The sequence below is a fragment of the Muscardinus avellanarius genome (genome assembly GCF_963383645.1).
Source record: "Muscardinus avellanarius genome assembly, chromosome: 10".
NCBI classification, from domain to species: domain Eukaryota; kingdom Metazoa; phylum Chordata; class Mammalia; order Rodentia; family Gliridae; genus Muscardinus; species Muscardinus avellanarius.
Window position 1 is genome coordinate 109,531,488 of NC_137796.1, and position 27,467 is coordinate 109,558,954.

Here is a 27,467-nt window from a genome sequence, read left to right on the forward strand (position 1 = left end):
TCCAAGTTGCAAAAAATATATCTAATAAAGGGTTAAGGAATCCATGTGGCCCAATGTGAAACAGGTTGGTTCTACATACAAAAGAGAGCAGAAGCCGGGCCAGCAGCCGACAGAGGTCTTGCTCCCAGGAAAGCAGGAAGGGCGCCAACTTCCACGGGAACTGGGAGTGACTGAGCATCACACCCTGGGGATCAGGAGCCAAAAGGGTTCCCGCGTGTCCCCCAGGTGCACACGCTGAGGATGCTCGTGAGTCTCGGCACGTCTGAACTCGCTCGGCCCGGCTGTCAGACTCGCCCTGCGGCAGACTCACAGGACGGGCAAGGGCCCTCAGAGCGCCTGTGAAGCGGCCTCCGGTTGAGTATGACAGCCCGGTACCAGCAGTTCTGCAGGGACCGTCCTCATCCGTCCCGGATCCACTCTTAACTCCTCCGTACATCACCCCAATCAGCACAGAACCCCACTGCCTGGAGAGCCCCGGCACTTGTTCAAGGCCTATTCCACACAGCAGACACTTCACAGAGGCCTGCTTCTGCAGCTCTGCTAAGGACTTCTAAGAATAAGACAAACGGAATGTCTACCTGTGACACGGAACCCTCAGACACCGAGGGCTTGGGGCTCCTCTGTAGTCCACCTGCACCAATTCTAGAAAAACAGAATGTGAGCCCTGGCTCAACTGAGACCTGGGATTTGGGAGACTCAGATGACCTTCAAGTCAGGAGGGCACAGGTTATGATGTGCAACCGTAAAAAACTCAAAACTGGCTATGTCTTAAATACAGACAAATCTTTAAAAAAGATCTTCATTTCAGATCCACTCAGGGGCTGAATGGACGTGCTGTCAAATTCTGCTCCACCATAAAGGCACTGGGATTATGTCTTCCTATAATGTGATGCGTGAAGAGCAGTCCATTCTATCCAATGCATTTGATGGTAATGATGAAAACTGAGCCCAAGATAGGTCTTTAAAAATTCTACCACAATTGTTGAGTCTATAAAGGTATTTTCTCTATAAGAGCTTCATTGTCATATTCAGAGGAGAAACTGGCCCCCCACAAAGAGCACACATTAGGTGTTCTTAGTATTTCGCAAGGAGACAGGGTAGGTCTCCCACCCGTGACTCTGGCCCGGGTCTTGTCCTCTTGAGCACACAGCTTGGGGATGGGCGGGCACTGTGACCATCCAGGGATCCTGCTGTGGCCAGAGGGAGCCCCTGACCAGTAGGGAGGTACCATGAGGTACTCGGACCAAAAAGCCAGGGCTGGGGCAGATCTAGAATACAGCTGTGCCGACTGATCTGCCACTGGGGCTCGTAGCCATGCTTCCCAGCACAGCCCAGCGTGCACCCAGCCCAGGTGCCTACCCCCGACGCCTGTCCAGGGGCGAAGCTGCGCGAGGCCCCGAGCACCGGGTCAGAGAGCGCTTCACGGACAGCATGAGCTGCCCCTTCGTTGGAGGCACGTCAGCAGTGCTAAGAAGCTCCAGCTGGAACTCACGCCGCTCCAGAAGCCAGCCAGCAGGCGAGAAGAGTGCAGTGAACGTCCGCTGAGACCGGCACGTTCGGCTCCCACCGACCCAAGCCAATAAAAATCAAGCCTGTCCTCCGAAGTGGTCACAATTTCCGTGGTACGCCAGGCCCTTTCCCGTGAAGCTGAGAAGAATCTGGAAAAGAACAAACAAGAACAGACAAGTCTTTCAGGAGCTCTGCTTCAGCAACTCCTGAGGGGGTCGCTTAAGTACCAAAGGTCCCTGCGTGCTGAGTGTCCTAAGGCTCAAGCCCCAAAACATGGCTGTGGATGTTGCTACTCGCTGCAGCCTACACCACGCGTGGGCGCTAGCACTGTGCAGGCTGCTGAGCTGAGCGGTGTTCACGGCACACACTGCGTCCCAGGTGAGGACCGCCATCCCACGGCAAGGCCCGGTGACCAGAGCTCAGGGCAGCAGCCTCACCCTCCTACCACCACAGGACCCTCAGGCACTGTAGCAACACGTGCAAAGGCACTGGTGTTCTGGGCCCACACCAGGACAGGAAGGCAGAGCAGACAGCAGTCAAGCTGCAACGCTGCAGCACAGAGCTCTCATGACAGCCCCGTGTCTAGACCCCACAGCCCACAGCGCAGCCTGGGAGAGAACATGCACTCAGAGAACCAGCTGCAGCACAGCTGCTCTTCGGCTGGACTCTGGCGACCCAGAAAAATGGGAAGTGGTAGGAGAGCAAACTTTTCCTTTCTTCTTTTTTCTTTTTTCTTCTACTCTTTGGCTGTAAATACCACAGACCCACAGCCTATTTCCATTGACTACTTTGTTTCTTTAAAAGAGAAATGTTCCCCAATGCAAGCAGGGATGGGGCCATCTTGCTTCCACACAATACAAGCTCTCACCTGGGTAGCTTTGAAGCCACCTACAGTAAACTCTAGTGACAGCCACCAGCTGTCATTTCACTGCTTCTCCAGAGGAAAAAGGATGTACTTTCCATCTGGAGATCTACTAACCCATTCTTGCCCCCAGAGGGCCTCTGGCATTCGCTGAAGATGCTTCCACCTCAGGGCATCAGCTCCAGGAGCCCACAGCGGGTCGGGAGGCAGATGCTTACTTGAAAGTCACGGGGCTGGGGTGCTCATCTTACTCCCAGCCTGCACCAGTCCATAGGGCGGGCTGCCCAAGATCAGCTTCCTAAGGCCGCTCTTGCCTGCCAGTACAGTGCTGGGCAGGGCTGGTGCAGGCCTGCAGCAGTAAGAACACTGCGGCAGAACCTAGTGTCCCGCCAGGCTTCTCACGCCAGAATCCCAGGAGATGTTCGTACCCAAGCATCAAGGATCCACGGGCCAAGTGTGGCAAGGTCCACTTAACACAAGCTGCCTGCCCGGGGCAGCCGTGCCCCTTCTCGTGCTTTCAGAGATCCATACTTCTTCAAAAGCACCATTCTGTGGGCGGACACTGGCCTCATTCCTGCTGTGCTCCCAAAGCTGCTTCTAAGGTTTTCATTTGGCCAGACTGAAAGCTGCTTCTCCCTGGCCCACGCCACCATCCGAGGAAAACCGTCCTTCCTCACAGTCCTTGCTACAGCCTCTCGCTGCTATGTGGACCTCCCCTTCCACAGCAGGCGCGTGGAGAGCCTCTGTTCACTAACAGCACCTGGAACGTGCGTGTCGTACGGTGAAGGCCCTGTAGTTCCAAGCTAACCCTTGGACGAGATCTATTGCCTTCGCTCTAACTGAAGGAAGGGTGAGCGGAGGGCTGGGAGCACCTCTGCCTCATGCTCCAGTCCCAGGACTTTCTGTGCTCACACAGGCTCTGGAAGCCCAGCAGCCATTCCAAGTGTGGTCCACGGGGGCCTCTAGGCAGAGGCAATGCCATCTGATGCCACACAGCCAGAGCCTCTGTTAAAGGACAAGGCAAGACAACACAGGGACAGCGAGGCAGGGACACTGACAAGCGCCGCAGCAGACAGTGCTCTCAAGGGCAGGGGGATGGCGCCGAGAGCATGTGGCACACTGCCCGTCTGGTGATTACCTGGCAGACTCTGCGGGACATGGGTGGACACGGCAGCATGTGGGAGAGGTGCTGCATGGGGCGGGCTGGAGTGCAAGCCAGCCAGAAGACCTGAGAGAGACAGGAGGGGAGAGAACAAAACACACACATTGAAGACACGACGGAAAAGCAGCTCCGGCAGCTGAGAGCCCCAGACGACCTGCCAGAGCAGCCTGGGAACCAGACCCAAAGGGGAGGGGTTTGGCGTCCCCAGATCTGATCCCGTCACACAACACAGGAATCACAGCACGGGGAGGGATGGAGACGGGAGACAAGCACTTACTGTGGCTGAGGCCGTGGTGGAAGGTGCCGGGGGCTGGGCCTGTGACGATGGCATCCTTGGAGACCCCTGCTTTGGCAGAGGAATCTGCGCTGAAGGAGAGCACATGGAGCGGAAACGGGACAGGCGCTATGATCCCCAGCGAGCTAGAGCTCATGGCCCCGGGCAGCTTGGGGCTGCTGGACTTGTAGGACGAGGACAGCAGGTTTAAGGGAGAGGAGCCAGTCAGCAGCACAGCCCCACCCGTTGCTTTCTGGGGAGAAAACAGAGCCAAGCAGTCAGAACCCCAGTTCTGCCCACACCATGCAGGACAAGGGCACACACAACAAATGCCCTGGAAAGCCACACTCCTATCTGTGGCCCCAAGAGAAGAATAAGGGCAGTCTCTAAGGACTGGCATGGAACACTTTCCAGGTTACTGGATACTAAATTTGAGCTGGAACACACTTAGTGGAACACAATTGTAATCCCAGGACTTGGGAGGCTGAAACAGCAAGTTAACAAGTTTGTGGCCAGCCTCAGCAACTTCGTGAGGCTCTCAACAACTTAGTGAGACCAACAAAATAAAAAGGCTAGAGATATAGCTCAGAGGTAGAATGCTGGACTCAAACCCCAGTACTACAAAAAAAAAAAAAAAAGTAAATAAAAATAAGAATAGGAAAAAGAAACTGGAAGGTAAGGTGCATAGTTAGCCTACAGGGCGGTGGGAGGAAAAGGGAGACCTCTCTGAATAGACCTGCCTGTAGTTTTACCAATATACTGGAAAAAGGAAAAAGAAAAAAAAAAGCCCTCTCCTATTTTCCAAAGCTGCACCCAAACTTCTCATAAGCACCCACACAGCACTCATTGGCTGCTGAACTCTGTCAAATCACCTTTGAGTCCTTCAAAACCAACCAGAGCAGCGCTCTGAGAAGGTGCTGCCATCCCCCGGGCATGAACACCTCCACAGGCCTATCGCCTGGCAGGTCAAGGCGCTTCCAAGCCCCTCGTCTGGAGGTTCACAGGTCGGAGGTCAAGGGAGTCAAGTTCTGAGGCGCACTCTGTGCCGTGCAGACCCAGTCTCCCTGCAGGCACAGTGCTGACAGGTGCTTTGCTCCATCTGCCCTCCTGAGGAGACATTCCAGCTATCCTGGACCTTCCTGCCCAGGACAGGGAAGTCTGAGCAAGAAGCCCAGTCCTCCTTCCAGGTCTGAGCTCGCTCTTCCCACCTGACCTTCAGTGCCAGGTCACATCCTCTGCCCGGGGAAAGCAAGTGGCCTTGTCCTCGTGTCCCCTGCGGGTGGGGCAGGCTGCACTGCTGGGATACTCACTGGCAAGGAGGTAGACGATGTCACACTACTAACTGTGGCAGGCTTCAGGGAGGAGGTCAGTAGCTTCGCCACTCCCTGGGTACCACCGCCAGAATCTCCATTTGGACCACCAGGAGGGGCCACTAGGGTCAGCTTCTGGGAGACAGGCGGCTTCTTCACAGCCGAGCTTGGGATGGGTCGGCTGGTGGACTGTGCTGTAGGAGGCTGTACGCCGGGGACCAGGGTCCCAGAAGCAGAGCTTTGTGCTGGTGTTCCTCCAGAGGAAGAGCTGCCAGAAGAAACTCCATGTTTGGAGATGGAGCCAACAAATGGATTATTCTTGTAAGATGGCCCTGCAGAACTAGATGAATGCTGTTTTACTGGATGGCTCAGTGCAGTGGAGGACGAGGCCAGGGTCTTATGAGAGCTGCCACTGGAGGACATCGAGCCTCCTGAGGAGGCTGGCGTGGAGGGATGGAAGCCCGGGCCTTTGGCCGCTGTCTTCACCAGCTGCAGGAGGGAACGATGGCACTGTGGGGAGGCAGCTTTGGGGCCTTGGAGCTTATTGACAAAGGGAGCTGGAGGGGTGAAGCTTTTCTGCTGCTGAGTGCCTGCGTGAAAGACTTTGACCTGTGGGCCAGGCCCAGGAGCTGCCGCCTGGGGAGCGTGTGCTGTCCGTGGCAGGCTGTGATGCTTTGCCTTAGACAGGTGCGCGTCCTGCAGACTCTTGCTGAGGGGAGCCTGGCAGGCCAGCTCTTTGTAGCCAGAACTCTCTGTTTTTTTCTCCTGAGAGGACTGTCCCAGTGCTAGAGCCTGTTCAGCCAGAAAATTGAGGGGGGACTGCAGAGCACTAGTGGGCGGTGGCACAGAGGGATTGGGCTTCCCAAAGTTCCTTTTTTCTTCCATACACAAAACACCTGTGGCTTTTTCTGCTGGGGCTTTGGAGGATGCAGGCAGTGTGAATTCAGAGTTCCCAGCTGCTCTGCTATTCAACGCGGCCAGCTCCTTGGACACCGCTTCCACCGAGGAAGCTGGGTTATGGACCAAGTCCTCATCCAGTGAGTCCTCCAGGCTGAGAGGAGCAGAGTTAGCCAGGCCACCAGAGATCTGGGGTGGGAGCTCCCTGCTCAGGCCTCCTCCCTGGTGTTCCGATGGCAAAGCAGTGGGGCCACCAATCTGTCCTGGTGGGATGGAAACCTTTTTATCAGGCTTGCTGGATGATTCCTAAAGGAAAGCAGAAATGCTGATGTTTAACATGTTCAGACTTCTTCACAAGACTGGCCTGCTGTGAAGAGGTAAACATGACAGCTCAAGCGGCAAAGCTAAGAGACTCCTGTGTAATACAACACAACGGTGGACGAGAGCCGCCAGGTGTCACGCCTGTCTTGCCTTTGAGCTCCCTCTCTGTGTGTCTGGCTTACTACACACACCCTCTACTTCAGTAGAGGTTTACTACAGTAGGCTTTGTTGCTAAGTACGTACACACACTCACCACACACACACACACACACACACACACACACACACACACACCCTCTACTTTCATGGGGAAGCGTTTCTCTTTTTGAAAAAGTACAAGATTTGAGCAAGGAGACACTCTGCCCGTTGGCATTCACAGCATCTCGGCGTGCTCCCTGCTGCACTCAGACTGATACAGGGCATGAGGACTGCCTTCTTGATTCCTCCCAGCACCCATCCCTCAGTCCTCGCAGGCGCAGATATGACTCATCGCGTCACTCCTGGGTCTCAGGCACACTTAACACGGTGTGTCTCCAGCACTGCAGGAGTCTGTAACACTCAAGAGCAAGTGATTTGGCACAGCTTCGCATTTTCTCCTCATGTATGGTCACGGTACCACCAGGCCTCGAAAACTGGTCAAAATGTGGCAAGCAGAAGCGCTCTCCACATCGCCAGGTTTCTGTAACGTCTGAGGTGGTTCTCACATCTGTGACCCACCCGCTGTACTGCCCTGCACTTTTGCCAGGTTGCTCAACAGAGCCACCTCTCCTTCCTGCTCTTGCTCCAGGCCAAACCGCAGCTGGCCAGAAAAAGACGATCACACAGAGTATAGCCTTGCCCCCCGCAGAGGCTCTTCACTCCTCAGAGCGCTGCCGAAGACCCCACGGCCACCCAGGAACCGGGTCAGTTGGGCACTGTTTGTAGAATTGGCCCTAGATGGGTAAGTGGTCTAGCTCAGACGTCTGCCCACACAGGTTCAAGAATGCCACCTGAGCAGTTGTTCCTTAGACCAGTGAAGCTCAGTTTGCTGCCACGGTTGCTCGAGAGGTTCCTGAGCACGGCTACGGAGAGAAGAGGACAGCTGGCACGTGACCTGGGCAGGCCAACTCACCTTCACCTTGATTTTTGAAGGGGCCATTACTTTCTTCTTCGCCCTGTTCAAAGGAATGGACACAGAAAAGGTTCAGAAGAGATCCGTGGGAGATAAAAACAGTGTCCTGAGAAGCCAAAGCGCCAAGACACTCACAGGATTGACGTCAGGTGTCCATGGCCACGTCGACTCTCCTTGAACAGAGTCCTGAAAGAGAGAGAACACTGGCCACTGCACTCACCCTGGACACACCGCTCTGCTCCGGGACCGGTTCTGGTGTCCCTGGTGCTCGGCAGCTATTCTTCATTGAGCATTCTCCAGTCATCTGGTGAGCTCAATTCCTGCTGAGGGGTCTCGGGTCACTGGCTACTCAGAAGCCCAGAGTCGGGGCTCTCCTGAGATGCCTGGCCGTGACTGACCTCCCAGGCCACTCTTCCCTAAGGCAGCAGTGCTTTCCTCACGGCCTCTCAACCCTCACAAGGAAAGAGTATCGAGCCACCCACAATGTGTCTTTTTCTTGAGAAACTCAACAAAATTTTTCTTCATGCAAGTCCAACCTATAGGGAGAGAAGAGCAATTCCCAACGCTCTGTGATTTATGCAGATCACAGACGAATTCTGCCCAATGGAGAAGATCAGCTCCAGCTAACTCCCCTGCCCTGTGTGCATTCCTGGGAAGTGACACAAAACAGCCTCTGGGGCGAAAGCCCAGCACTCAGCTCCAGTAAAGAGCCAGCCCTGCTGCTGGCAAATGAGATGTTTTAAGGCCACTACGACATACTCCTAAGGGTTAGAAGCAGTGGTGCATGGCCGTGATCCCAGCTACTTAGGAGGCTGAGGCATGACGAGGGCCATGAGTTGAAGGCCAGCCTAGGCAATTTAGCTAGACCTTATCTCAAAATTAAAATTAAAAAAGGGCTGGGGGTGTCATTCAGTGGCAGAGTGCTTGCCTAGCACGTGTGAGCCCTGAATTTGACCCCGAGCACTATCACCAAATAAAAAGGAGTGCCAAGACAAATCCACCTCTCAACCACTAGTGTGAGCCATTATGTCCAAATAGGAAAGTGCACACTGTCATGAGAAGAGCACGCAGCCAGTCCTGAAAAGAGGCAGGAAAAAAATGCCAAGGAGAGCCGGGCGTGGTGGCGCACGCTTGTAATCCCAGCATTCGGGAGGCTGAGATAGGAGGATCGTGGTTCACAGACAGCCTCAGTGAGACATCTGCAACTCAGTGAGACCCTGTTTCAAAATAAAGAATAAAAAATAAGGCCAGGGGTGTAGCTCGGAGGTAGAATGCCCCTGGGTTCCATCCCTAGACCCACACACACACAAAAAGAATTCCAAGGACAAACCCCACGGACAGCTTGCCTTCTTCTAGGGAAGACTGAGAGGACACCTTCGCAGCGCCCTCTTTTCTCAGTTACTCAGGTGACATCAGGTGAGACAGGGACCCTGATGGCCTGGCTGTACATAGCAGCACTCAACTATTTTCTTTTCTTTTGGTACCAGGGTGGACAAAACCAAGGCTACAAACCCAGCCCTATTTATTTACTTATATTAGTACCGGAGGTTGAATCCAGAGGCATTTTACCTCTGAGCTACCCGAGCCCTTTATTTTTTGCAGGTGTGGGGATGGAACCCAGGGGAATTCGACCTCTGAGCTACACCACCTGTCCTATTTTTTTATTCTTTATTTTGAGGGTCTAAGTTAGAGGGCCTCATTAAGTAGCTGATGGTGGCCGGGAACCTGAGATCCTCCTGCGTCAGTCTCCCAAATGCTGCGTCAATCTCCCAAATGCTGGGACTACAAGCGTGTGCCACCACACCTGGCTCCAGCCGAATTTTTTTATTTTTTATTTTTTGGTAGTACTGAGGGTGGAACCCAGAGGCTTTCTACTTCCAGGCTATACTCCCAGACCCATTTTATATTTTATTTGGAAACAGGTTCTCAGTAAGTTGCTGAGAGCCTCACTAAGTAGCTGAGGCTGGCTTTGAACCCGTGCGATCCTCCTGTCTCAGCCTCCCAAGCGCGGGGATTACAAGCGTGTGCCACCACACCCGGCATCGAATTTTTTTATTTTGAAAACAGGGTCTTGGTAAATTGCTAAGGTTGGCCTTGCTGTGCTCCTCCTAGCTCAGTCTCCCAAGTACTGGAATTACAGGCTTGTGCCACAATGCCCAGCTCTTTATTTTTTATTTTTTATTTTATTTTATTTTTTAATTTATTTATTTTTTGGGTGGTACTGGGGTTCCTGGAAGCCCTTCTACCTCTGGGCTACACTCCCAGACCTATTTTTACATTTTCATTTGGAAACAGGGTCTCCTAAGCCAGCGCGCGCGGCTGGCTTCGAACCTGCGCGATCCTCCTATCTCTGCCTCCCAAGCGCGGGGATTACAAGCGTGCGCCACCACGCCCGGCTATTTTTTTTTTTTTTTTTTTGCGGGTCTGGGGATGGAACCCAGAGGCATTCGACCTCCGAGCTACACCCCCTGCCCTAGTTTTTATTCTTTATTTTGAAACCGGGTCTCACTGAGTTGCAGAGGGCCTCACTGAGTAGCTGAGGCTGTCTGTGAACCGCGATCCTCCAGGTTTCAGCCTCCCGAATGCTGGGATTACAAGCGTGCGCCACTACGCCCGGCTTATTTTTTATTTTTTTTATATTTTTAATTTGTGTGGTACAAGGGATGGAACCCAGGGACATTCTACCTCCAGGATTCCCAGACCTCTTTTATATTTTTATTTGGAAAGAGGGTCTCACTAAGGTGCTGAGAGCTTCACTAAGTAGCTGAGGCTGGCTTCGAACCCATGCGAGCCTCCATTCTCAGCCTCACAAATACTGGGATTACAAGCAGTGCCACCACACCTGGTTTTTATTTTTTTGTTGTTTTGGGGGTTGTTTTGTTTTGGTGGTACTAGGGGTGGAACCCAGGAGCTTTTTTTTTTTTTTTTTTTTTTTTTTGGTGGTACTGGGGTTCCTGGAAACCCTTCTACCTACGGGCTACACTCCCAGACCTATTTTATATTTTTATTTGGAAACAGGGTCTCTTAAGCCAGCAAGGCTGGCTTCGAACCTGCGTGATCCTCCTGTCTCCGCCTCCCAAGCCTGGGGATTACAAGCGTGAGCCACCACGCCTGGCCCCAGGAGCTTTTTACCTCTGGGATAAAATCCCAGATGTATTTTGTATTTTACTTGGAAACAGGGTCTAAGTTGCTAAGAGCCTCACTCAGTAGCTGAGGCTGGCTTTGAATCTGTGAGATCCTCCTGTCTAAGCCTCCCAAGAACGGGGATTACAAACATGCACCACCATGCCCAGCTTCTGCGTTTTATTTTTTATTTTGAAACAGGGCCTCACTAAGTTGCTGAGACTGGCCCCAAACCCTGATCCTTCTATCTCAGCCTCCTAAGAATGGGTTTATAGGCAAGCACCACCATGACTGGCTTCAACTTCTTTCTTCCCTGCCCCACCTCCCTCCCTCTCTTCCTTCCTTTCATGGTACTGGGGATTGAATTCAGAGGCATTCTATCTCCACACAGGGTCTAAGTTGCTGAGGCTGGCCTCTAACCTATGATCCTCCTGTCCCAGTCTTCCAAGTCCTGGGTCATACGCGTGTGCCTCTGTGCGCAGTGGTACAGCTCTGACAGTCTCTAGACTCGCCGAGCAGCCCCTCACCTGGCCTGCATCCAGCCTTTGGGCCAGAGCGGCTTCACCTCGGCATCCAGAAAGGCCTTCACACAGTCCTCCCAAGCCTGGGCCTTGTTCCTGTCCAGGTCCCGGCTCTCCAGCTTGATCTTCACCACTTGGCACAGCAGCTCCCTGAGGTGGAGGCAGGAATCAGAACCCTCCAGCCACCCCAAATGCCTCTTCAAGCTTTCAATCATGTGCTTTCAGCAGCCCCGAGGAAAGTAAATGATCTTAACCTTCATTAGCAATACGGGGACATGCTCAGAAACTGGCCCCACAAACCCTCCAATGAGGCAAGGTCCCAGTTTGGGCACACCTGATTTCATCATTCCACTGGAATTTCTTCCGGGGCCCCATTATCCTCCTGCCCCCTCTTTCTTCATCTTCTTCCTCATCGGAACAAATCCGTTCTCTCTGTTCCTTGTCTTTCTCCTCTTCCAGCATCCTACAAGGAGAATAGAAAGCATAGCCCCTGAGGTCCTCCTGCCCACCACCGCCCCGTCCCTCTTTCTATAATGGGGACTTCCAATATCAGAGGAAGAAAATGCTGAGGAGCCAAGAGTCTCATTTGGAAACCTAAGTAAATACTGAGAGGTGTGAAGAGAGGGGAGACGGGAGGATAATGGCACGCAAGAGCAACGAGACACTTACTTAGCAACTTTTGCCTGCGTGTGTGCCTGGCATTCGTCCTGGTACTTGGCCACCTGCTCGGGCATCGCCCTGCCAATGGCTTCCTTGAGTTTCTGGAGAGGCTCCTTCAAGCGCCCGCCCTGCAGAGAGCAGGAACAGTACAGGCCTGGCTCACGCACCACTCTTACACTAAGGGCGCACGCAGGTTAATCAAAAGGCAGCAGTGAGGCTACAGATGTGGCCCCTATGTGGACCAGGCTCCCTCCCCCAGCCAGGCCCCGAGCCACTCACCTGTTCATAGAGGTGAAGTTTTCTAGCACGTTTAAGCAGAGCATCCTTGCTGCACGGCAGGAATGAAGCGAGATAGGCGTATACCCCAGAACGGATCTGGCTGCTCAGCTCCCGAGCTTGCACCTCTATGCTGAAGAACAGAACAGGTTCATCAATGGCCTGACGCGCATGTAGCATCTCTTCCCCTAGCTAGGTGCTATCCTCATGGCCCCCATAAGGAAAGGAAACCTAGGCGCTAGACGCAGGTCAAACCTTATCTTGTTGGTCACACAAAAGCAACTGAGTGGCCAGGGCAACAGATCAGCAGCAGTCAACAAACAATCGCGACACTTGATGAACTTGGCTGCGTAAAGTGGGTCAGGGCTCTCAGGTCAAGGACAGCACCAAGGTTAGAAGGAGTCACAAAAACACAGTCTGAGAGTACCAACACTGAGTGCTAAATTTCATAAATAAAACATAAAGCTGGGCATCGTGGCACATACTTGTCATCCCAGTACTTGGGAGGCTGGGGCAGGAGGATTGCAGGTTTGTAGCCAGCCTCGGCAACTTGTGAGGCCCTCCACAACCTAGGGAGACCCTGTTTCAAAATACAGAATAAAGTAGGGCTGGGGATGTAGCTCGGAGGTAGAATGCTCCTGGGTCCTTTCCCCAAGTACCACACAAAAAATAAATAATAAACAATGCATAAAAGTTATCAAAGTGGAAAGTAACAAGCTACTTAAGGCTTATAGCAGTATTTCTTTTTCCCAGTTCCCACTTCTCTCCATGATTATGAGGTCAGGGAAATCCTCACCTCTCCAGTTTCCCCAGCTGGATAAACAGAAAAATATTTCTGTCCAGTTCCTCGAGTTTTCCATGTTTGGCATGCTCACGTGGGCTTCTTGTTGACACAAACCTCTCAGCCATGCTGACCCTCAGGTACTCTCTGTGGCCTATGCTTCTTTTTTTATTAATTAATTTTTTTTCTTTTTTTTTTTTTTTGCAGTACTGGGGATGGAACCCAGGGACATTCTACCTCCGAGCTATAACCCCAGCCCTATTTTTTATTCTTTATGTTGAAACAGGGTCTCGCTGAGTTGCAGAGGGCCTCACTAAGTAGCTGAGGCTGGCCGCAAACCGCACTCCTCCTGTCTCAGCCTCCCAAATGCTGGGATTACAAGTATCTACCACCACGCCCGGCCAGGCCCATGCTTCTTGACCCAAGTAGCCAGTCCAGATCTTGGCCAGGGCAAGGCCATTCGCTAGAACATTCCCAAGTTTAGACAGCTGTTCTTACATAGGCAAAACCCTCAGTTGTTGAGCAACAACCTTCTCCTGCTGCATAATGCAACCAGGAGAAAAGCTGCAAAGCTGGGGGCTAAATACAGGAATCTGGTTTAGACTTGTTTTTGGTTTTTGGGGGGCTATTAATCCATTCACAGAGAGTAGTGCCTCAGAGGTTCCAGGCTTTGGAGAAAGTGTGGCGGGGAGGAGGGACTGGGAGGAGTGAGAAGATAGCAAGTGCTGGCCAGCACTCTGAGGCGAAGTAGGTCCTGGGGCCACCCCCCTGCCACTCAATCTTCTGGATTCTCGGGGACATGCAAGAAAATTATTTTCTCATTTCACGCTTGACAAGAAATCCTCTTCCAACAGCCAACGACTACATATAGTGCTCTTATAAATAAGGCCTGCAGCCGAAGATTGGCAAGGCCCGTCATTCTTGGAGACAAGTATTTAGTGTCCCCATTTTGTTTTGTTCTAAACAACAACAACAACAACAAAAAAAAAACACATTAATGCAATTCTCTCATAGCTGGTCACCTGTGTGTGGCTCACCTGTACTTTCATACTCCCCTACTCTGCCCAACCCAAGCATGGTAATAGATAAAATCAGACAGACAATACTCACTCTAGCAGGATGCCATTAATATCCTGGGTGAAGAACTTCTGTCTGCTCTCTCCCTCGGCAGCTCTGGCAGCCTGGTTCACAGCAGACAGGAACAGCCATTAGTGCCTTTCCCCACACATCCCTCACACAGCCGCAAGCTCCGAAGTCACTGCACCACAGATCACCTGTCAATGAAGCCCTCCCACCACCTTCCTGACTCTGCCCAAGTCCCAGATTAAGGTCACCTATGATGGAGACTCTATTTTCAAAGCTGCAGCAGCATCTTGGACTATCTGTTCCAGGACTTAAAACGGCAGCCACATAAAAGAAAGCCACACAGAGGCCAAGCAATCCTGGTGCCTCTGGTCAGGGCCGACTCAGCTCTCTACCTTCTGTGCCCAGACTCCATCGACTACACTGTGAGCTGGGGTTTCCACTCATCAACAATATGACACCAACTAGGAACTTCAACAAACGTTCAAGATTTAAAAGCTTTTAACCACTAAAAATACTGTTAAAAAATGTGTAGCTTTAGCATTTAAGGACATTATCATCCTTTAAAAATTCATAATATACTCAGGGTATAACACAAATATTCTATCACTCAGACCCCTGGAATGACATGCCATACTGTCTGAGATGAGAAGAATTTACTAGAATCTTCTTTTGCTTTCCACAGAACACAGTTCACACCCGGAGACTCCTGCAAAGGTGAGGACCAGTGGTTCTCCCTCTTGACTGCATGTGGAAAATACCTGAGCAACAGACCAATCGAATTACAGTGTCTGAGGACAAGACTCAGGAATGTGTCTTCTTTAGAAGTGGCCTAAGGCCGGGCGTGGTGTAAACACATAATCCCAGTACTTTGGAGGCTGAGACAGGAGGATTATAAGTTCAAAGTCAGTCTCAGCAACTCAATGAGGCTCTCAACAACTCAGCAAGACCCTGTTTCCAAATAAGAAATACAATAGGTCTGGAGGATAGTGTAGCTGGGAGGTAGAAGGCCCCTGGGTTTTATTCCCAGTACCATCACAAGAAAAGAAAAGAGAGAAAGAGCGAGAGAGCGAGAGCGAGAGAGCGAGAGAGCGAGAGAGAGGGAGAGGGAGAGGGGCACAACCTTCAGAACTCCCTGGTGACTCTAATGTGTGGGGAGGGTTGAGAACCCTGATATAAACAGAAGATTTGCTGGGCTGCAGGCTTTAGGCAAAATGAAATTTCTGAAATCAGACTTAATATATGCCAATGATGGCAAAGGAGTGACAAGGTGACTGTCTAAAAGAGATAAATCCCGACTAACCCTCTGCTTTCCTCTGATTGCATCCCCTGGCCCCTTCTAGACTCTCTGATGGCTCCATCTGTCGCTCCACTAGCTCCCTGACTGTAGAAGGACCCCGCAGTTCTATCTAGAGCTCTCTTTTCCCCATAACTACTTTCCATTATGACTTCGAAACAACAGATACACATGTAGGCCCTTCAAATCTAAATCTCTAAGCCCTGAACCAGGGTTGCCAATTACCTCTAAGTTATTTCCATTACTATGCAAAACTCAACTTACCTAAAACCAGACCTGCCACAGCTTTTGCTCATTCTCCTTATTCCCCATTTTTAATCTACACTCCATCCAACCTTCCTAAACCATCCCTTTCTCTTCTTTAGCGCCCTTCAGCAGCTCTGCCCAAGCCTAGGCCCAAACCCAAACTCCTTCGCATGGTATGCAGAGCCCCCTAGATCTGGCCCAGCCGTCCACTCCAGCTCCCCTCTCTTGCCACACTCTAGGGAGCCCTCATCGTCCATCCACTCACTCATCCTTGGCCTGCCCCGCCTTCTGACAAGGCCATCTTCCACGAGGAGGCTGGGGCCTCCAGTCCAGCCCTATGCACCCTCAAGAGCCTCTCCACCCCCCCCCATTTTTCTCCTTCTCCTTCTTCTTTTTGTGGTACTGGGGATTGAACCCAGGGACCTTCTATCTCCAAGCTATTTTATTATTTTGAAGTAGGGCCTCACTGGGTTGCAGAGAGTCTTAAGTTGCTGAGGCTGGCTTCCAATGTCTCAGCCTCCCAAGTACTGGTATTAAAGGCATGCACCACCATGCCCGGCTTTTGTCTCTTAAGTCTGTCTTTTCACTTGGCCATCTAGTTAGCCATCTAAACACGGTAGAGCGTATTTCATTCTGCTTTGTGCTACAGCCTTAGTGCAATGTCCGTTTCGAAATCTAGTACAGGCCTTCCTTTCCTTTTCTTTCCGAATTTCTTCCTCTCCTATCTCCTGTCTGTCTCTCTCTCTCTTTCTGTGTGTGATACTGGGTATTGAACTCAGTGGCATTCTAACTTAGCCACATCCCCAGCCCTTTTTATTTTTTGTTTTGAAACAGGGTCTTGCTAGGTTGCAGAAGCTAGTCTCAAAACTGTAATCCTCCTGTCTCAGCCCCCTTCCTCAAGTACTGGGATTATAGGTGTGTGTCACCACACTCAGTTGGACAGGACTTGTTATTAAGGACCCAGATATCCAAATATAATTTTGGAATTAAACGTAAATTTTGTGTACAAATGCCTTCTTTCCGGGGAAGGCTACCTTTCCCAGCAGATTCTCAACAGAGCCCAGGAGCCTCCAAAGGACCCATGTACACATGTATGTGTGGGAGCAAGAGGGTACCTCAGGCACCACAAGCACAAGGCCCCAGTTGGAAAGGAGCATCTGGGGGCCCTGTCAGGAGTGGCAATAAGTAACTTTCTAAAATAAGCCTTATTTTTAATGCAACCATTAAAAATAATGAGGGCTTTATAATAATATTTATTTAGTAAAAAATCATAAAACAATTATATTCACAACTATAATCACAACTGCATAAAACATTTACATAGAGGTTAGAAAGGAATATGCAAATTGAAATTGTTTTTAGACTAGTGGGGTGATGGGTAATACCCAGATACTTCCCCATCCCATTTTCCAAAGTTTCTTTCTTAATAAGATCAGGGCCAGGTGAAGACTAAAGTATCAGTCTCACACTTGAACACTGTATTCTCAAACCAGAACGTCAACCTCTCTGGTCACCGCTTCCCACGAAGACCCAGGACCACCCTGTCTAAAGACCCTGAGCCCTGCATGTCATGCCCAAGAGCACTCACTCAGAGAGGCTTGCTAAACAGGTGTCCGCCTGCAGAGCCCAGCCCTGCTTCAGTTACAGCACTTTGTTTCTACTCAGTGTGTCTCCATTTTTCCCAAGCAAGTGAAATAAAGCCACCACACTAGAACATAACTTGTGGCGGGAACGAGGACATAGCCACAAGCTGTTTTGACTTTTCTCTAAAACACAACAGGCTACTGTCACATAGTCCCTACTTATTTAACAAGACTTTCAAAACTACAAAACAATTTGAATACAAACCAGAGGAATGAAAAGAACAAAGAGTAATTTTTTAAACATGAATTCTAGAGAGCAAACATAGGACATTATGCTCAAACATGTCAAGTTCAGGTTCAACTCCTTTCAACTCAATGTCATAGTGAGATATACTCAGAAACCCCGATTTGGCACAGTTCATTTAAATCGTTACACTCAAATAGAACACATGTCCAATACTGCATCAAGCTAATAAGGAAGAACTAGAATCTGAATATGGCATTTTGTTTGCTTTGTATGCTGTGTTCAAGTATTTCCTGGAAGTGAGAAAGTCATTTTTAGCAGTGGTTGACATTTCACTCTGCCCTAAAACATAAGGGATACAACAACAGTGATTCTGAAATGCTAAGAATCCCTGGTTCAAAACTTACAGCTACTGAATATAAATGGAGCCGCAGTGCCCGAGGTAAAATTTAATTTTAACTAAAAGGTAATGTCATCAGAACTAATGATCCATGCTTGGTTCATAGTAATATATTACTCCATTGACAGTTCTTAGCACTGAGGGATTATTCCAAATCACTAGAGAAGAGCAGGAGCCAGAGCTGCTCTCTGCTAGGGGCCGACGCTGGTGTTTGCAGGGTGGATGGCAGTCAGGGTGAGCTCCTTTCCACTCCTTGCCACGGAGGCGCTTCTGTGATGACTACAACACTGACGACGCCCCATGCAAGAGGACAACCGAAACCCCAGAGCATACGCTCTATGTGTAACTTCCTTGTTTACACACTGCAGTAAATTGGTAAACCTTTGAAAAAATATTAAGGTGAACTCTCCTTCAGATGCCTGCTGCTGACATCAGTATCAGCCTATCACACAAAAGGAAAGATACTTTATGGGAAAGAAAGTGACGGGCAGAACATGGAAAGATAGAAAAATCTCCCAAGAAAAAAGTAAATTTCCCAGAACTGAAGGAACCAGGAAAGGCCTAAAAGTGAAGCCTGATGGGCAAAGCCTACACTGCTTCCTCTTTCACGGTGAGAGGCGAGGTGGAACAAGCTTACACTTTCACTGCCCACTCACTAGGGTCTCTCTGGGCATGGAGCTTCACGCTGTGCAGACCAATGCCAATCTGCCTGACCGCTTCCAGGACAGCCCGGCCACACTGTGTCACCATACCTGAGCCAGCTCCTTAACGCGCTTCTCCAGGGGCACTGGCAGGCCTTCAGGGAGGGAAGTGGGCTGCCTGAATTCTTGGTCCAATCCCACCCCAAGGGAATCGCTTCCATCATCCATATCCTGGAAGGGGCTTCCTTCTGGAGACTCACTGAGCAGCTGCTCCAAGTCCAAGTCAGTCAGTGAGTCCATGGCAGTGGCCGCCTGGAGCAAGTCATTGTCAGAAGTGGAGCCGAAGAGTGAGAGCAGGGGGTCAGAGGCGCCCTCTAGTTCCCGCAGGCCCTGGGCTTCCGCTGATGAGACCACTATAGGCTTTCGTTCCTCCTCCCTCTTTTTCTGTGCCTCTTTCTCCTTCTGAAATTTCTTTAGCATCTCTTTAACGCTTAAAGCCCCAGAGTATTTCTTCTTCTTCTTCTCCTTACTGGCATTGAGGGCTGTGAAGCTGCAAGGAAGAGAGAAACTGGTTACTAAGGCTGCAGGACTCCTCCACGGAAACTCCAGAGACCTTCGACCCCTGCTTCCACTGTGACGGTCTCCAGGAGAGCCTGCCACAGTCCACCCTGTTATTCCTCCTCCCTCCACTTGGCATTAGGTGCTCCTTCTTGCTGGACCAAAGCTTGAGAGTGAATACAGGTTAGCAACACAGTGTCACATAATGCTAAACATCTGCCCTGCCAGACTGAAACAAAAGGCTGCAAATACCAGGGAGGGGAAGACAAGTATTTAAAGGGAGAAAGCAGGAGCAGCAGAGAGCAGCAGCAACTTGAAGGCAGTTGGGGTGAGACCAAGGAAAAGGAAGCATGACCACAGAAGACAAAGGAAAACAGAGATGGAAGAACTGGGGCAGAGAGAGGAGCGCCCAAGAGAACCAGGCACATCAGCAATAGCACAGGGACAGAAATAGCTGCCGCCACTGACAGTGGAGCAGAGGAACGCGGGCTGACATGCGGAGACGAGGGCGTCCTCATGCCCAGGGCAGCCCTGTGGGCCAGCCCTGCTGTCCTCTTCTCAAGCTGTGGGGGAGGGTGAGTCAGCTCCTGACGTCCTGCCCTCATGGGTCAGACTTTATCCCATCAAAAAGCTGCTGCCTCTCACCCGGCTTTGGAAAACTTGGACTTTTTCGATTTCTTCTCCTTGTCATAAGTGTCATCTTTTTTCTTCTTCTTTATCTTCTCACCACCTTCCTTCAACTTCCGCTTCTGAGAATTAAAGACAAGGCACAGTTACACCGCCCCTCGCTCAGGGACCAAGTGCACTTGAGGGCACTGGCCTTGCTCCGCCCAGGGCACATCTGAGACCTGTCTTGCTTCCTTCAAAAAGGTCTCAGAGCAGCCCCTGGACCACAAACCCACAGCATTCCCACTCAGAGTGTGTCCTGGAAATGCCCTGGGTAGAGACAACAGAGGTTTCTCTCAAGGCTGAAACCTTGCTTGCTTGGACTGGGTAGTAGGTGAGCCCTACCTCTTGTTTTAAACAATGAGTAGTGGTAGACAGACGCTAAAATACTCTCAACCTAAGGCTGACTGGCATTCGGCGAGTGACAGCCCTGGAAACTGGAGTCCTCTACACATCCACAGAAGAGGGCCAGCAAGGGTGGTTGGTGCCTGGCTCCACACCCCACTGCTCTCAGCCCCACCCTGAGACCACCTGGAGAGACGCCTGCTCAGGCTACTGGGGCATCACGTGATGTGGACATGACGCCCGAGGGCTGACCAGAGCCCTACACTCACGTCACCTCCGCACAGCCTTTCCACCAGCCTGAGCCATCCTAAACCGCGGCAGTTTCTGGAGTCACCTATTACATAGGGTCATGTCAGAAAGCATTTCTGAAATTCAAAAGCAAGCATGTTCTAACCTTTGGAGACTTTTTCTTCTTTTCTTTAATAAAATCATCCTCGGATTCTGATGCTTGTCTAAACTGCAGGGTTCCCGAGTTAATATAAAATCCTCCGTACTTTGTGGTCAAAGAAGCAGGAACAAGCTCATCATACTGCAGGGAGAAAACATGCCGTCAGTTCCAGGTCGGGTGCTGCGGTGCCAAGGCATTAAGTGAGTCTCGAGAGACGGCGCTCTGCTTCTCTCTCACGCTTCAGCCTGACTCAACTCCCCTCCCGCTGACCACAACGTGCAAGCTACAAAGCCCTTTGGTAGGGCAGCCACCTTTTCCAGATGAGGGAGCCAAGGCCCAGGCCCAGAAAGCCATGCCCTCCACATCAGCACCGCCCGCCCCGCTAAGGAGAGCATATGGCTAGACCCCGGTTCCCTGCGTCACCACAGAAGCACGTCCATCAACCACTCACCGCCTCAGAGTTATCGATGAAGGAATCCGATTCATCATAACCATACCCCATATCAATCAAGTCCTGTATTCGGTCTTTTCTACGTTTCTTTCCACCCTAGAATTTAAAAGCAAGAGGTTACATGCTTTTTGATAAGCACATAGAATTTAATGTTGCCTTGAGCTTTATTAGCTGGTGATTAAATATTTTAAAGCACTGGGTCGGTCTCTCTCTCCCTCCCTCCCTCCCTGGATACCTTTGAAAATAGGACAAATTTCTATCTGCATAAAACAGCCTAAGACAAGCATGAACCCCACGCTCCCCACGTCTCACCTCCCAACCTTTCTCTTCTTGCCCACTTTATTTGTCCATTTGGCTCACATGCTGGCTCCTGCCAAGCGACACTCCTGTACTTCAATGCATTTAATCATTTCAGTTTTCTCTGGGCTCTATAATTATTTCCAGGTCAGTGTGGTTACATGATAATCTACTTAAGGAACATTCAAGTGTTTGGAAACCTCTCCCACCAAATTTTGCCCAAGAGGGAAATCTTACATATTTTTCTTCAAATTTCCGCGCAAGGGCCTCCACTTTATGCCTTTCCTTTTCGTCATCATTGAAAGGATCTGAGAGATCTTTCTTCTGTAAAGAGATCATTCCACAAAAAATAAGAGCCACAAAACACTGTCATAGTCCTATCACAGAGCCTTTACTGACTACTCAACACCTATAAACTGTATACATGCGACCACTTCATCAGTGTTTACCTTAATTAAAGTATATATGGCTAGCCTCAGCTGCTTCATGAGGCCCTCTGCAACTTAGTGAGACCCTGCTTCAAAATAGAATTAAAAAAAGGAAGGTAAAGCTTGGAAGTAGAATGCCCCTGGGTTCAATCCCCAAGACTTAAAAAAAAAAAAAAAAAAAAAAAAGCAAAACTTCCCTTCATGTAATTTAGCAAACTTTATTAAATGCCTTACAACTGCACACCTAGCACTAGAGACGGTGGGACTTCAAATACAGCAAAGGGCCTTCAGCTGAGGACATCCAACCTCTACAAAACTATGTCCAGGAGAGTCGACTCCTGCTGTGAGCCTATCGTTTATGCGTTTGAAAACAGTGTAAGAAGAGGTTGACAGGCTTCACCATATTCTGGGGTCTACTTTCAAGGGTCCATCTTCTTGTCCTCCAACCTCAAGATGCACTACAAATACTTTCGGGCAACCTTCCGGAGTTTAATTTTACTCTCTAAGTTCATCCTTTTATTTTTCTCTTCAAGTAAAACTTCTGGAGTTGAGCCTTATTCTTTGATCAATTAAAAAATCTTAATTTTAATAAAAGACACCTATACCAAATATGCTCAAGACTTCACAGTACTTCACAGTAAACAAACAAACAAAAAAAAAACACTAAAGATTAGATCACATATTCTCTAAAACTGGTGATACTGCCACCAAGGGGTATGCGGGAATCACACAAGGGGGAAGGGGCAGGAATAGTAGGCTCAGGTGCAAATGTGGGGTAGAGTACCTGAAATAAAAATAAGGGGCAGCGGAAGTGCCCAGGGGGTCACAGACTAATGATTTTTCTGAAAAGGAGCAATATGCCACTACATTTGGGACTCTATGGGCTACATATTTGTTTGAAAACAAAACTCTTGAGCCAAGCATGGTGGCGCATGTTTGTAATCCCAGTACCTGGGAGGATGATACACAAAGGATGGAAGGTCTGAAGCCAGCCCCTGCACTTAGGGAGTCCCTCTGCAACTTAGTGAGACCTTGTTTCCAAATAAAAAATAAAATTGGTCTGGGGGTGTAGCTCAGAGGTAGAATGCCTCTGGGTTCAATCCCTAGTACCACACACACGCAGAACAACAACAACAACCTCTTATTCTGCCCTCCCATATCTGCGTACTAAAACCCACCCTCCAATAAAGGATCAGTTAAATGACTTGTAATACATATGCGTAATGTGAAATTATAGTACATACCACAAAGGTGGATTTTAAAACATGTGCTTAACTGGATCTACTTTTTCTACAATGATCACCTATAACTGAAACTGGATGGTTCAAGTAATTTTTTTCCTTTTTTGGCAGTACTGGGAAATGAACCCAGGGGCATTCTACTTCCAAGCTACATCCCCAGCCTAATTTTTTATTCTTTATTTTTGAAACAGGGTCTCACTAAGTTGAAGAGGGCCTGAGTAGCTGAGGCTGGCCGCGACCCTGTGTTCCTCCTGTCTCCGTGGTCCAAATAATTGTAAGGAACACTCCCCATCTTGAGCAGCCGTGGATTCGACGTGCACTCCTTAATGTCTTACAGCCCTCCAATGACCACCATTCCTGACAGAAGGAGGCGGGCTCTGTCCAAACACAACAGCCTACATGTGAGCTTTCCTCTGCCCAAGCCCTTCAGGCCTGTGTTTGTGGCGGACTTAATCATCACATTGTAACTTCTATTACCTACCTAGTACAACTCTCCTACACCATCTATAAGACTGCAAGTTACTTTGTGGCTGGGACAGTATCTTGCCCATCTTCTGGCACAGTATTTCACAAGGGAAGAACTATATGATAAGTGAATCAATAGACAAATGTGTCAGCTTATCTTTTCTCCTTTCTGGTGCTGGGGACCAAACCCAGGGCCTCCTACACTTTAGGCAATTCTTTGCTCTACCACTGAGCCACACCCCAGCCCAGGTCATAGTGTGTATGTGACTGGGGACTGATCCCAGTGGCATTCTACCTCTGAGCTACACCCTGAGTCCTTTTGAAACAGAGTCTCACTAGGTTGCTGAGTCTTGCTACATTGCTGAAACTGTCCTTGAATATTCAATCTTCCTATCTCAGCCTTCCAAGTACTGGGATTACAGGTGTGTGCCACCACACATGGGCTTCTATTACACTTTAACACCAGAGAGTAGACCTACAACAATCCAGGAGCTCTAACCCTGAAATCCAATAATGGGTCCCCTGAGCGGGGCTCACATTTCTCTAGAATGCAGGGGAGAGCGGCATCCGAGCCCCAAGTCGGAGCACTGCAGATGCAGCTTCACCTGGCCTGCCAGTCCGCTGTGACCCATAAACACACACACTGACCAGCTCCTGACACTGGCTCTTCCTCTCAAGGGAGAAGACGCCATTTCCACATTGAAAAAGGAATTACGGCCAGATGTGACATTGTTTTTGTTTATTCTGCCCACAGGCCAGGATAAGAGGACGGCCCTGCCTTTGGATTCATTAGCTTCAGTCACTCAGCCAATCAGATCTCGATCAAGGAAATATACTTTTTTTGTTGTACTAGAGACTGAACCCAGGGGCATTCTCTGAGTTATACTCCCATCCCTTTTTAAAAAATTAAAAAAAAAATTTTTTTGTGGTCTTGGGGACTAAACCCAGGGATATCCCACCTCCAAGCTACACCCCCAGCCCTTTTTAAAATATTTTTGTTTGGAAACAAGGTCTTACAAAATTGTTGAGGCTGGTTTCAAACCTGTGATCCTCCTGGCTTAGCTTCTCAAGTACCGGCATTACAAAGGTGTGCCACTATGTCCCGCGAAATACATTTTAAGAAAAGTGTGTCATGCTTCTAACCAAGCATACTTCTCCCATCAGCCCAAATGTGAATTAGACTGAGTGACCATTTGGCACCGAGGCATTATGCTAGAAACTTCACCACCATGATCATGTTCCTCCTGCACACACCTGAGCGCCAGGCACCAGCCTCATCCCCATCTCACTAAAGCCACTCCAGAAACCAGAAGGCAGCAAGTGTAGGCCCCCAGCAACCTTTTCCTCAGAAACTAGCACAGTGTACTGGGATATAGTAGATGCTTAAAAATCTTCTTCACCAGCTGAGTATGGTGGTGCACACTTATAACCCCAGTACTGGGGAGGCTGAGCCAGGAGGATCCAGGTTCACGGCCAGCCTCGGCTACTTGGTGAGGCCCTCCACAACTCAGTGAGACTCTGTTTCTAAATAAAGAATAAAAAACTGGGCTGAGGGTGTAGCTCAGAGGTAGAATGCCCCTGGGTTCCATCCCCAGTACTGTAATACACGTGTGTACGTATGTAGACACACACACACACATTTTTTTGTTGTTGCAGTGCTGGGGATGGAACCCAGGGGATTCTACCTCCCAGCCACACCCCCAGACCTATTTTTTTTTCTTCATTTTGAAACAGGGTCTCACTGAGTTGCAGGAGGGCCTAAGTAGCTGAGGCTGGTTGTAAACCCTGATCTTCCTGTCTCAGCCTCCCGAATGCTGGGATTATAAGCGTGCACCACTATACCCAGCTACATGTATGTATTCTTCACCTACTTCCTACTCACACTATATGATTCTATCTACACAAAAACATGTAAAACTCATCTTAGCTGCTAAGAGTTGCCCCAGAGGGAGAAGGCTGTGTTCTGTGAGGGCCAAAGGAGGGTTCCTGCTGTCCTGGAAAATGTATCCTGTGACACAAGTGGAGGCTATGTGGGTTTACGGTTTGTGAAAGCCATCAAGCTGCACATTTACCCCATGGACACTGTCTTATCTACGTGACTCAATTAGACAGTCTTACTTTTTGAAATGCCAATGAACTGGCAAAAGCACCATAAGGGCTGAAGCTGGGTGATAGCCACATGAATGCTGCTTATACTATATTCTCTACTTCTGTGCATGCATCAAAGTCCTATACTAAAAAGTAAAACTCATCTGCCAGGAAAGTCAAAAAACATTCTTAAAGAAACTAATTTTCAAACACCCTGAGTGCTACAAGCCAATTCTGGCAAAAATGGCAGAAGCTAGCCCGGCGTGGTGGTGCACTCTTGTAATCCCAGCATTCAGGAGGCTGAGACCAGAGGATCACGGTTTGCGGACAGCCTCAGCTACAAAGTGAGGTCCTCTGTAACTCAGCGAGACCCGGTTTCAAAATAAAGAAAAAAAGCTGGGTGTGGTGGCACACGCTTATAATCCCCGCTCTTGGGAGGCGGAGACAGGAGGATCGCGCAGGTTCGAAGCCAGCCGCGCTGGCTTAAGAGACCCTGTTTCCAAAAATTTAAAAAAAAAAAAAAAAAAGGTCTGGGAGTGTAGCCCGGATATAGAAGGGCTTCCAAGAACCCCAGTACCACCAAAAAAATAATAATAAAAAGAAAAAATAAAGAAAAAAAAAACTAGGGCAGGGGGTGTAGCTTGGAGGTCGAATGCCCCTGGGTTCCATCCCCCAGACCCACACACACACAAAAAAAAAAAACCCAAATGGCCGCAGCTCAGCGATATGGCACATGCCTTCAGTCCTCGGGAGGCTGAGACAGGGAGGATCGCTGGTTCTAGGTCAGCCCCAACAACTGAATGAGACCCTCAACATCTTAGGGAGACTGTTTCACAATAGAAAGTGCTGGGAGTATGGCTTGGAAGTAGAATGCCCCTGAGCCTATTCCTTCATATCAACACAAGGGTAGTGGGGCAGAAATGGGTTTCTACTGATTCAGGGAAAGAAACGACCCAGGGAAAGAAACTAAACTGTGTTTAGCAGGGACAAGAAGCAGCCTGTCTTTTCTTACGTGTTCTTTTATCAGGCAGAGAAGGCAGCGTGAGATGCCAGCACTGCAATGGTCAAGGAACTGTTCTTATTTATACAACACATTTTACAACCTTCTCATAAAAATTTTGTTGTTTCTTCTATTTATGTTAGTTAGCCATAATTCAGACCAGCCTTGGAGTTACCATACATCTTTCTCTAACGTAAGTCAGCAAAATGGTACTAAGAACAATTCTCTCCCGGCATGCCCAGCCGCATGACCCATTCCCACTGTCACTGCTCTGGATGAGTGGCATGGCCTAGGCAGGCAGCCCACATCCCACACCTGCATGCTAGGTCTATGGCGCACCCCCCGGCCGCCCCGTGTACCTTGTCTGCGGGTTGAAGGCCTTTCACCTTCCCTCGTATATTCTTCACCAGTTCTGGGTAGAAGAACTCTGGGCAGCGTTTGTGATCTGGTTCAAAGAGGGTGAGTGTAATCCGAACAGCTGCTGCAGCTGGCTCACAGTCCTGGTGCTGCTCTGCTCCCCCAAGCTCCTCTTTCCGGGACTTCTTCAAAAACGCGGGATTCAGAGGACCTGGGAGAGAGGTGAACTGGACCCTGTGGGGCTCCGACATGGCTACCAACAAGTCCTAGCGGGTGTCACTGCATGGCTTCTGTTAACATTGAAAAGAAGGGCCGAGTCAAAACCAAGATGTTTTATTATACAGATTTAAGTCAAAAATACTTTAACAAGAAGAATCCATTGTTAAACATTTTAACTGACATTAATCGCTTTTTTTGTGTAATGCTCATTCTAAATATAAAATGGGGGGGGGGGACTGGGGCTTGAACCCAGAGGCATTTTACCTCTAATCTATATCCTCAGCCCAATTTGTGTGTGTGCACGTGCGTGCACATGCACTATTGAGGATGGACCCCAAGGACATTCTACCTCCAGGCTGTACCCTCAGCTCCATTTTTTTTATTTTTGAAACAAGGTCGAAGTTGCAGAAGGCCTCACTAAGTAGCTGAAGCTGCTGCAAACCCACAATCCTCCTGTGTCAGCCTCCCAAGTACTGGGATTATAACTGTGCGCCACCATGCCCAGACCCAGCCCGATTTTATTTATTTGGAAGCAGGGTTTCACTGGGTTGCTGAGAGCCTTGATCAATTGCCGAGGCTGGCTTTAAACCTGCGATCATCCTGTCTGCACCTCAAGTACTGGGACCGCAAGCATCCCACTGTGCCCATCTAAACCTTCATGAG

General features: G+C 49.7%; 1 protein-coding gene across 2 annotated transcripts; it reads right to left on the bottom strand.

Moving 5' to 3' along the window:
- Positions 1–1,608: 1,608 nt before the first annotated feature.
- Positions 1,609–26,836, bottom strand: UBN1 (ubinuclein 1; the record flags this gene model as incomplete). 2 transcript variants are annotated; one of them, XM_080704093.1, is made up of 17 exons in its annotated part: positions 1,609–1,658; positions 3,510–3,599; positions 3,811–4,060; positions 5,118–6,320; positions 7,447–7,489; positions 7,582–7,632; positions 11,097–11,240; positions 11,425–11,553; positions 11,760–11,878; positions 12,030–12,159; positions 13,918–13,988; positions 18,413–18,851; positions 19,505–19,608; positions 20,265–20,399; positions 20,710–20,805; positions 21,244–21,330; positions 26,588–26,836. In XM_080704093.1, the coding sequence occupies 17 exons, from the start codon at positions 26,834–26,836 to the stop codon at positions 1,609–1,611; spliced, it is 3,390 nt and encodes a 1,129-aa protein (XP_080560219.1). The 2 variants fall into 2 exon arrangements, with proteins under 2 accessions (XP_080560219.1, XP_080560220.1); XM_080704094.1 differs by lacking the exon at positions 3,510–3,599.
- Positions 26,837–27,467: the final 631 nt, after the last annotated feature.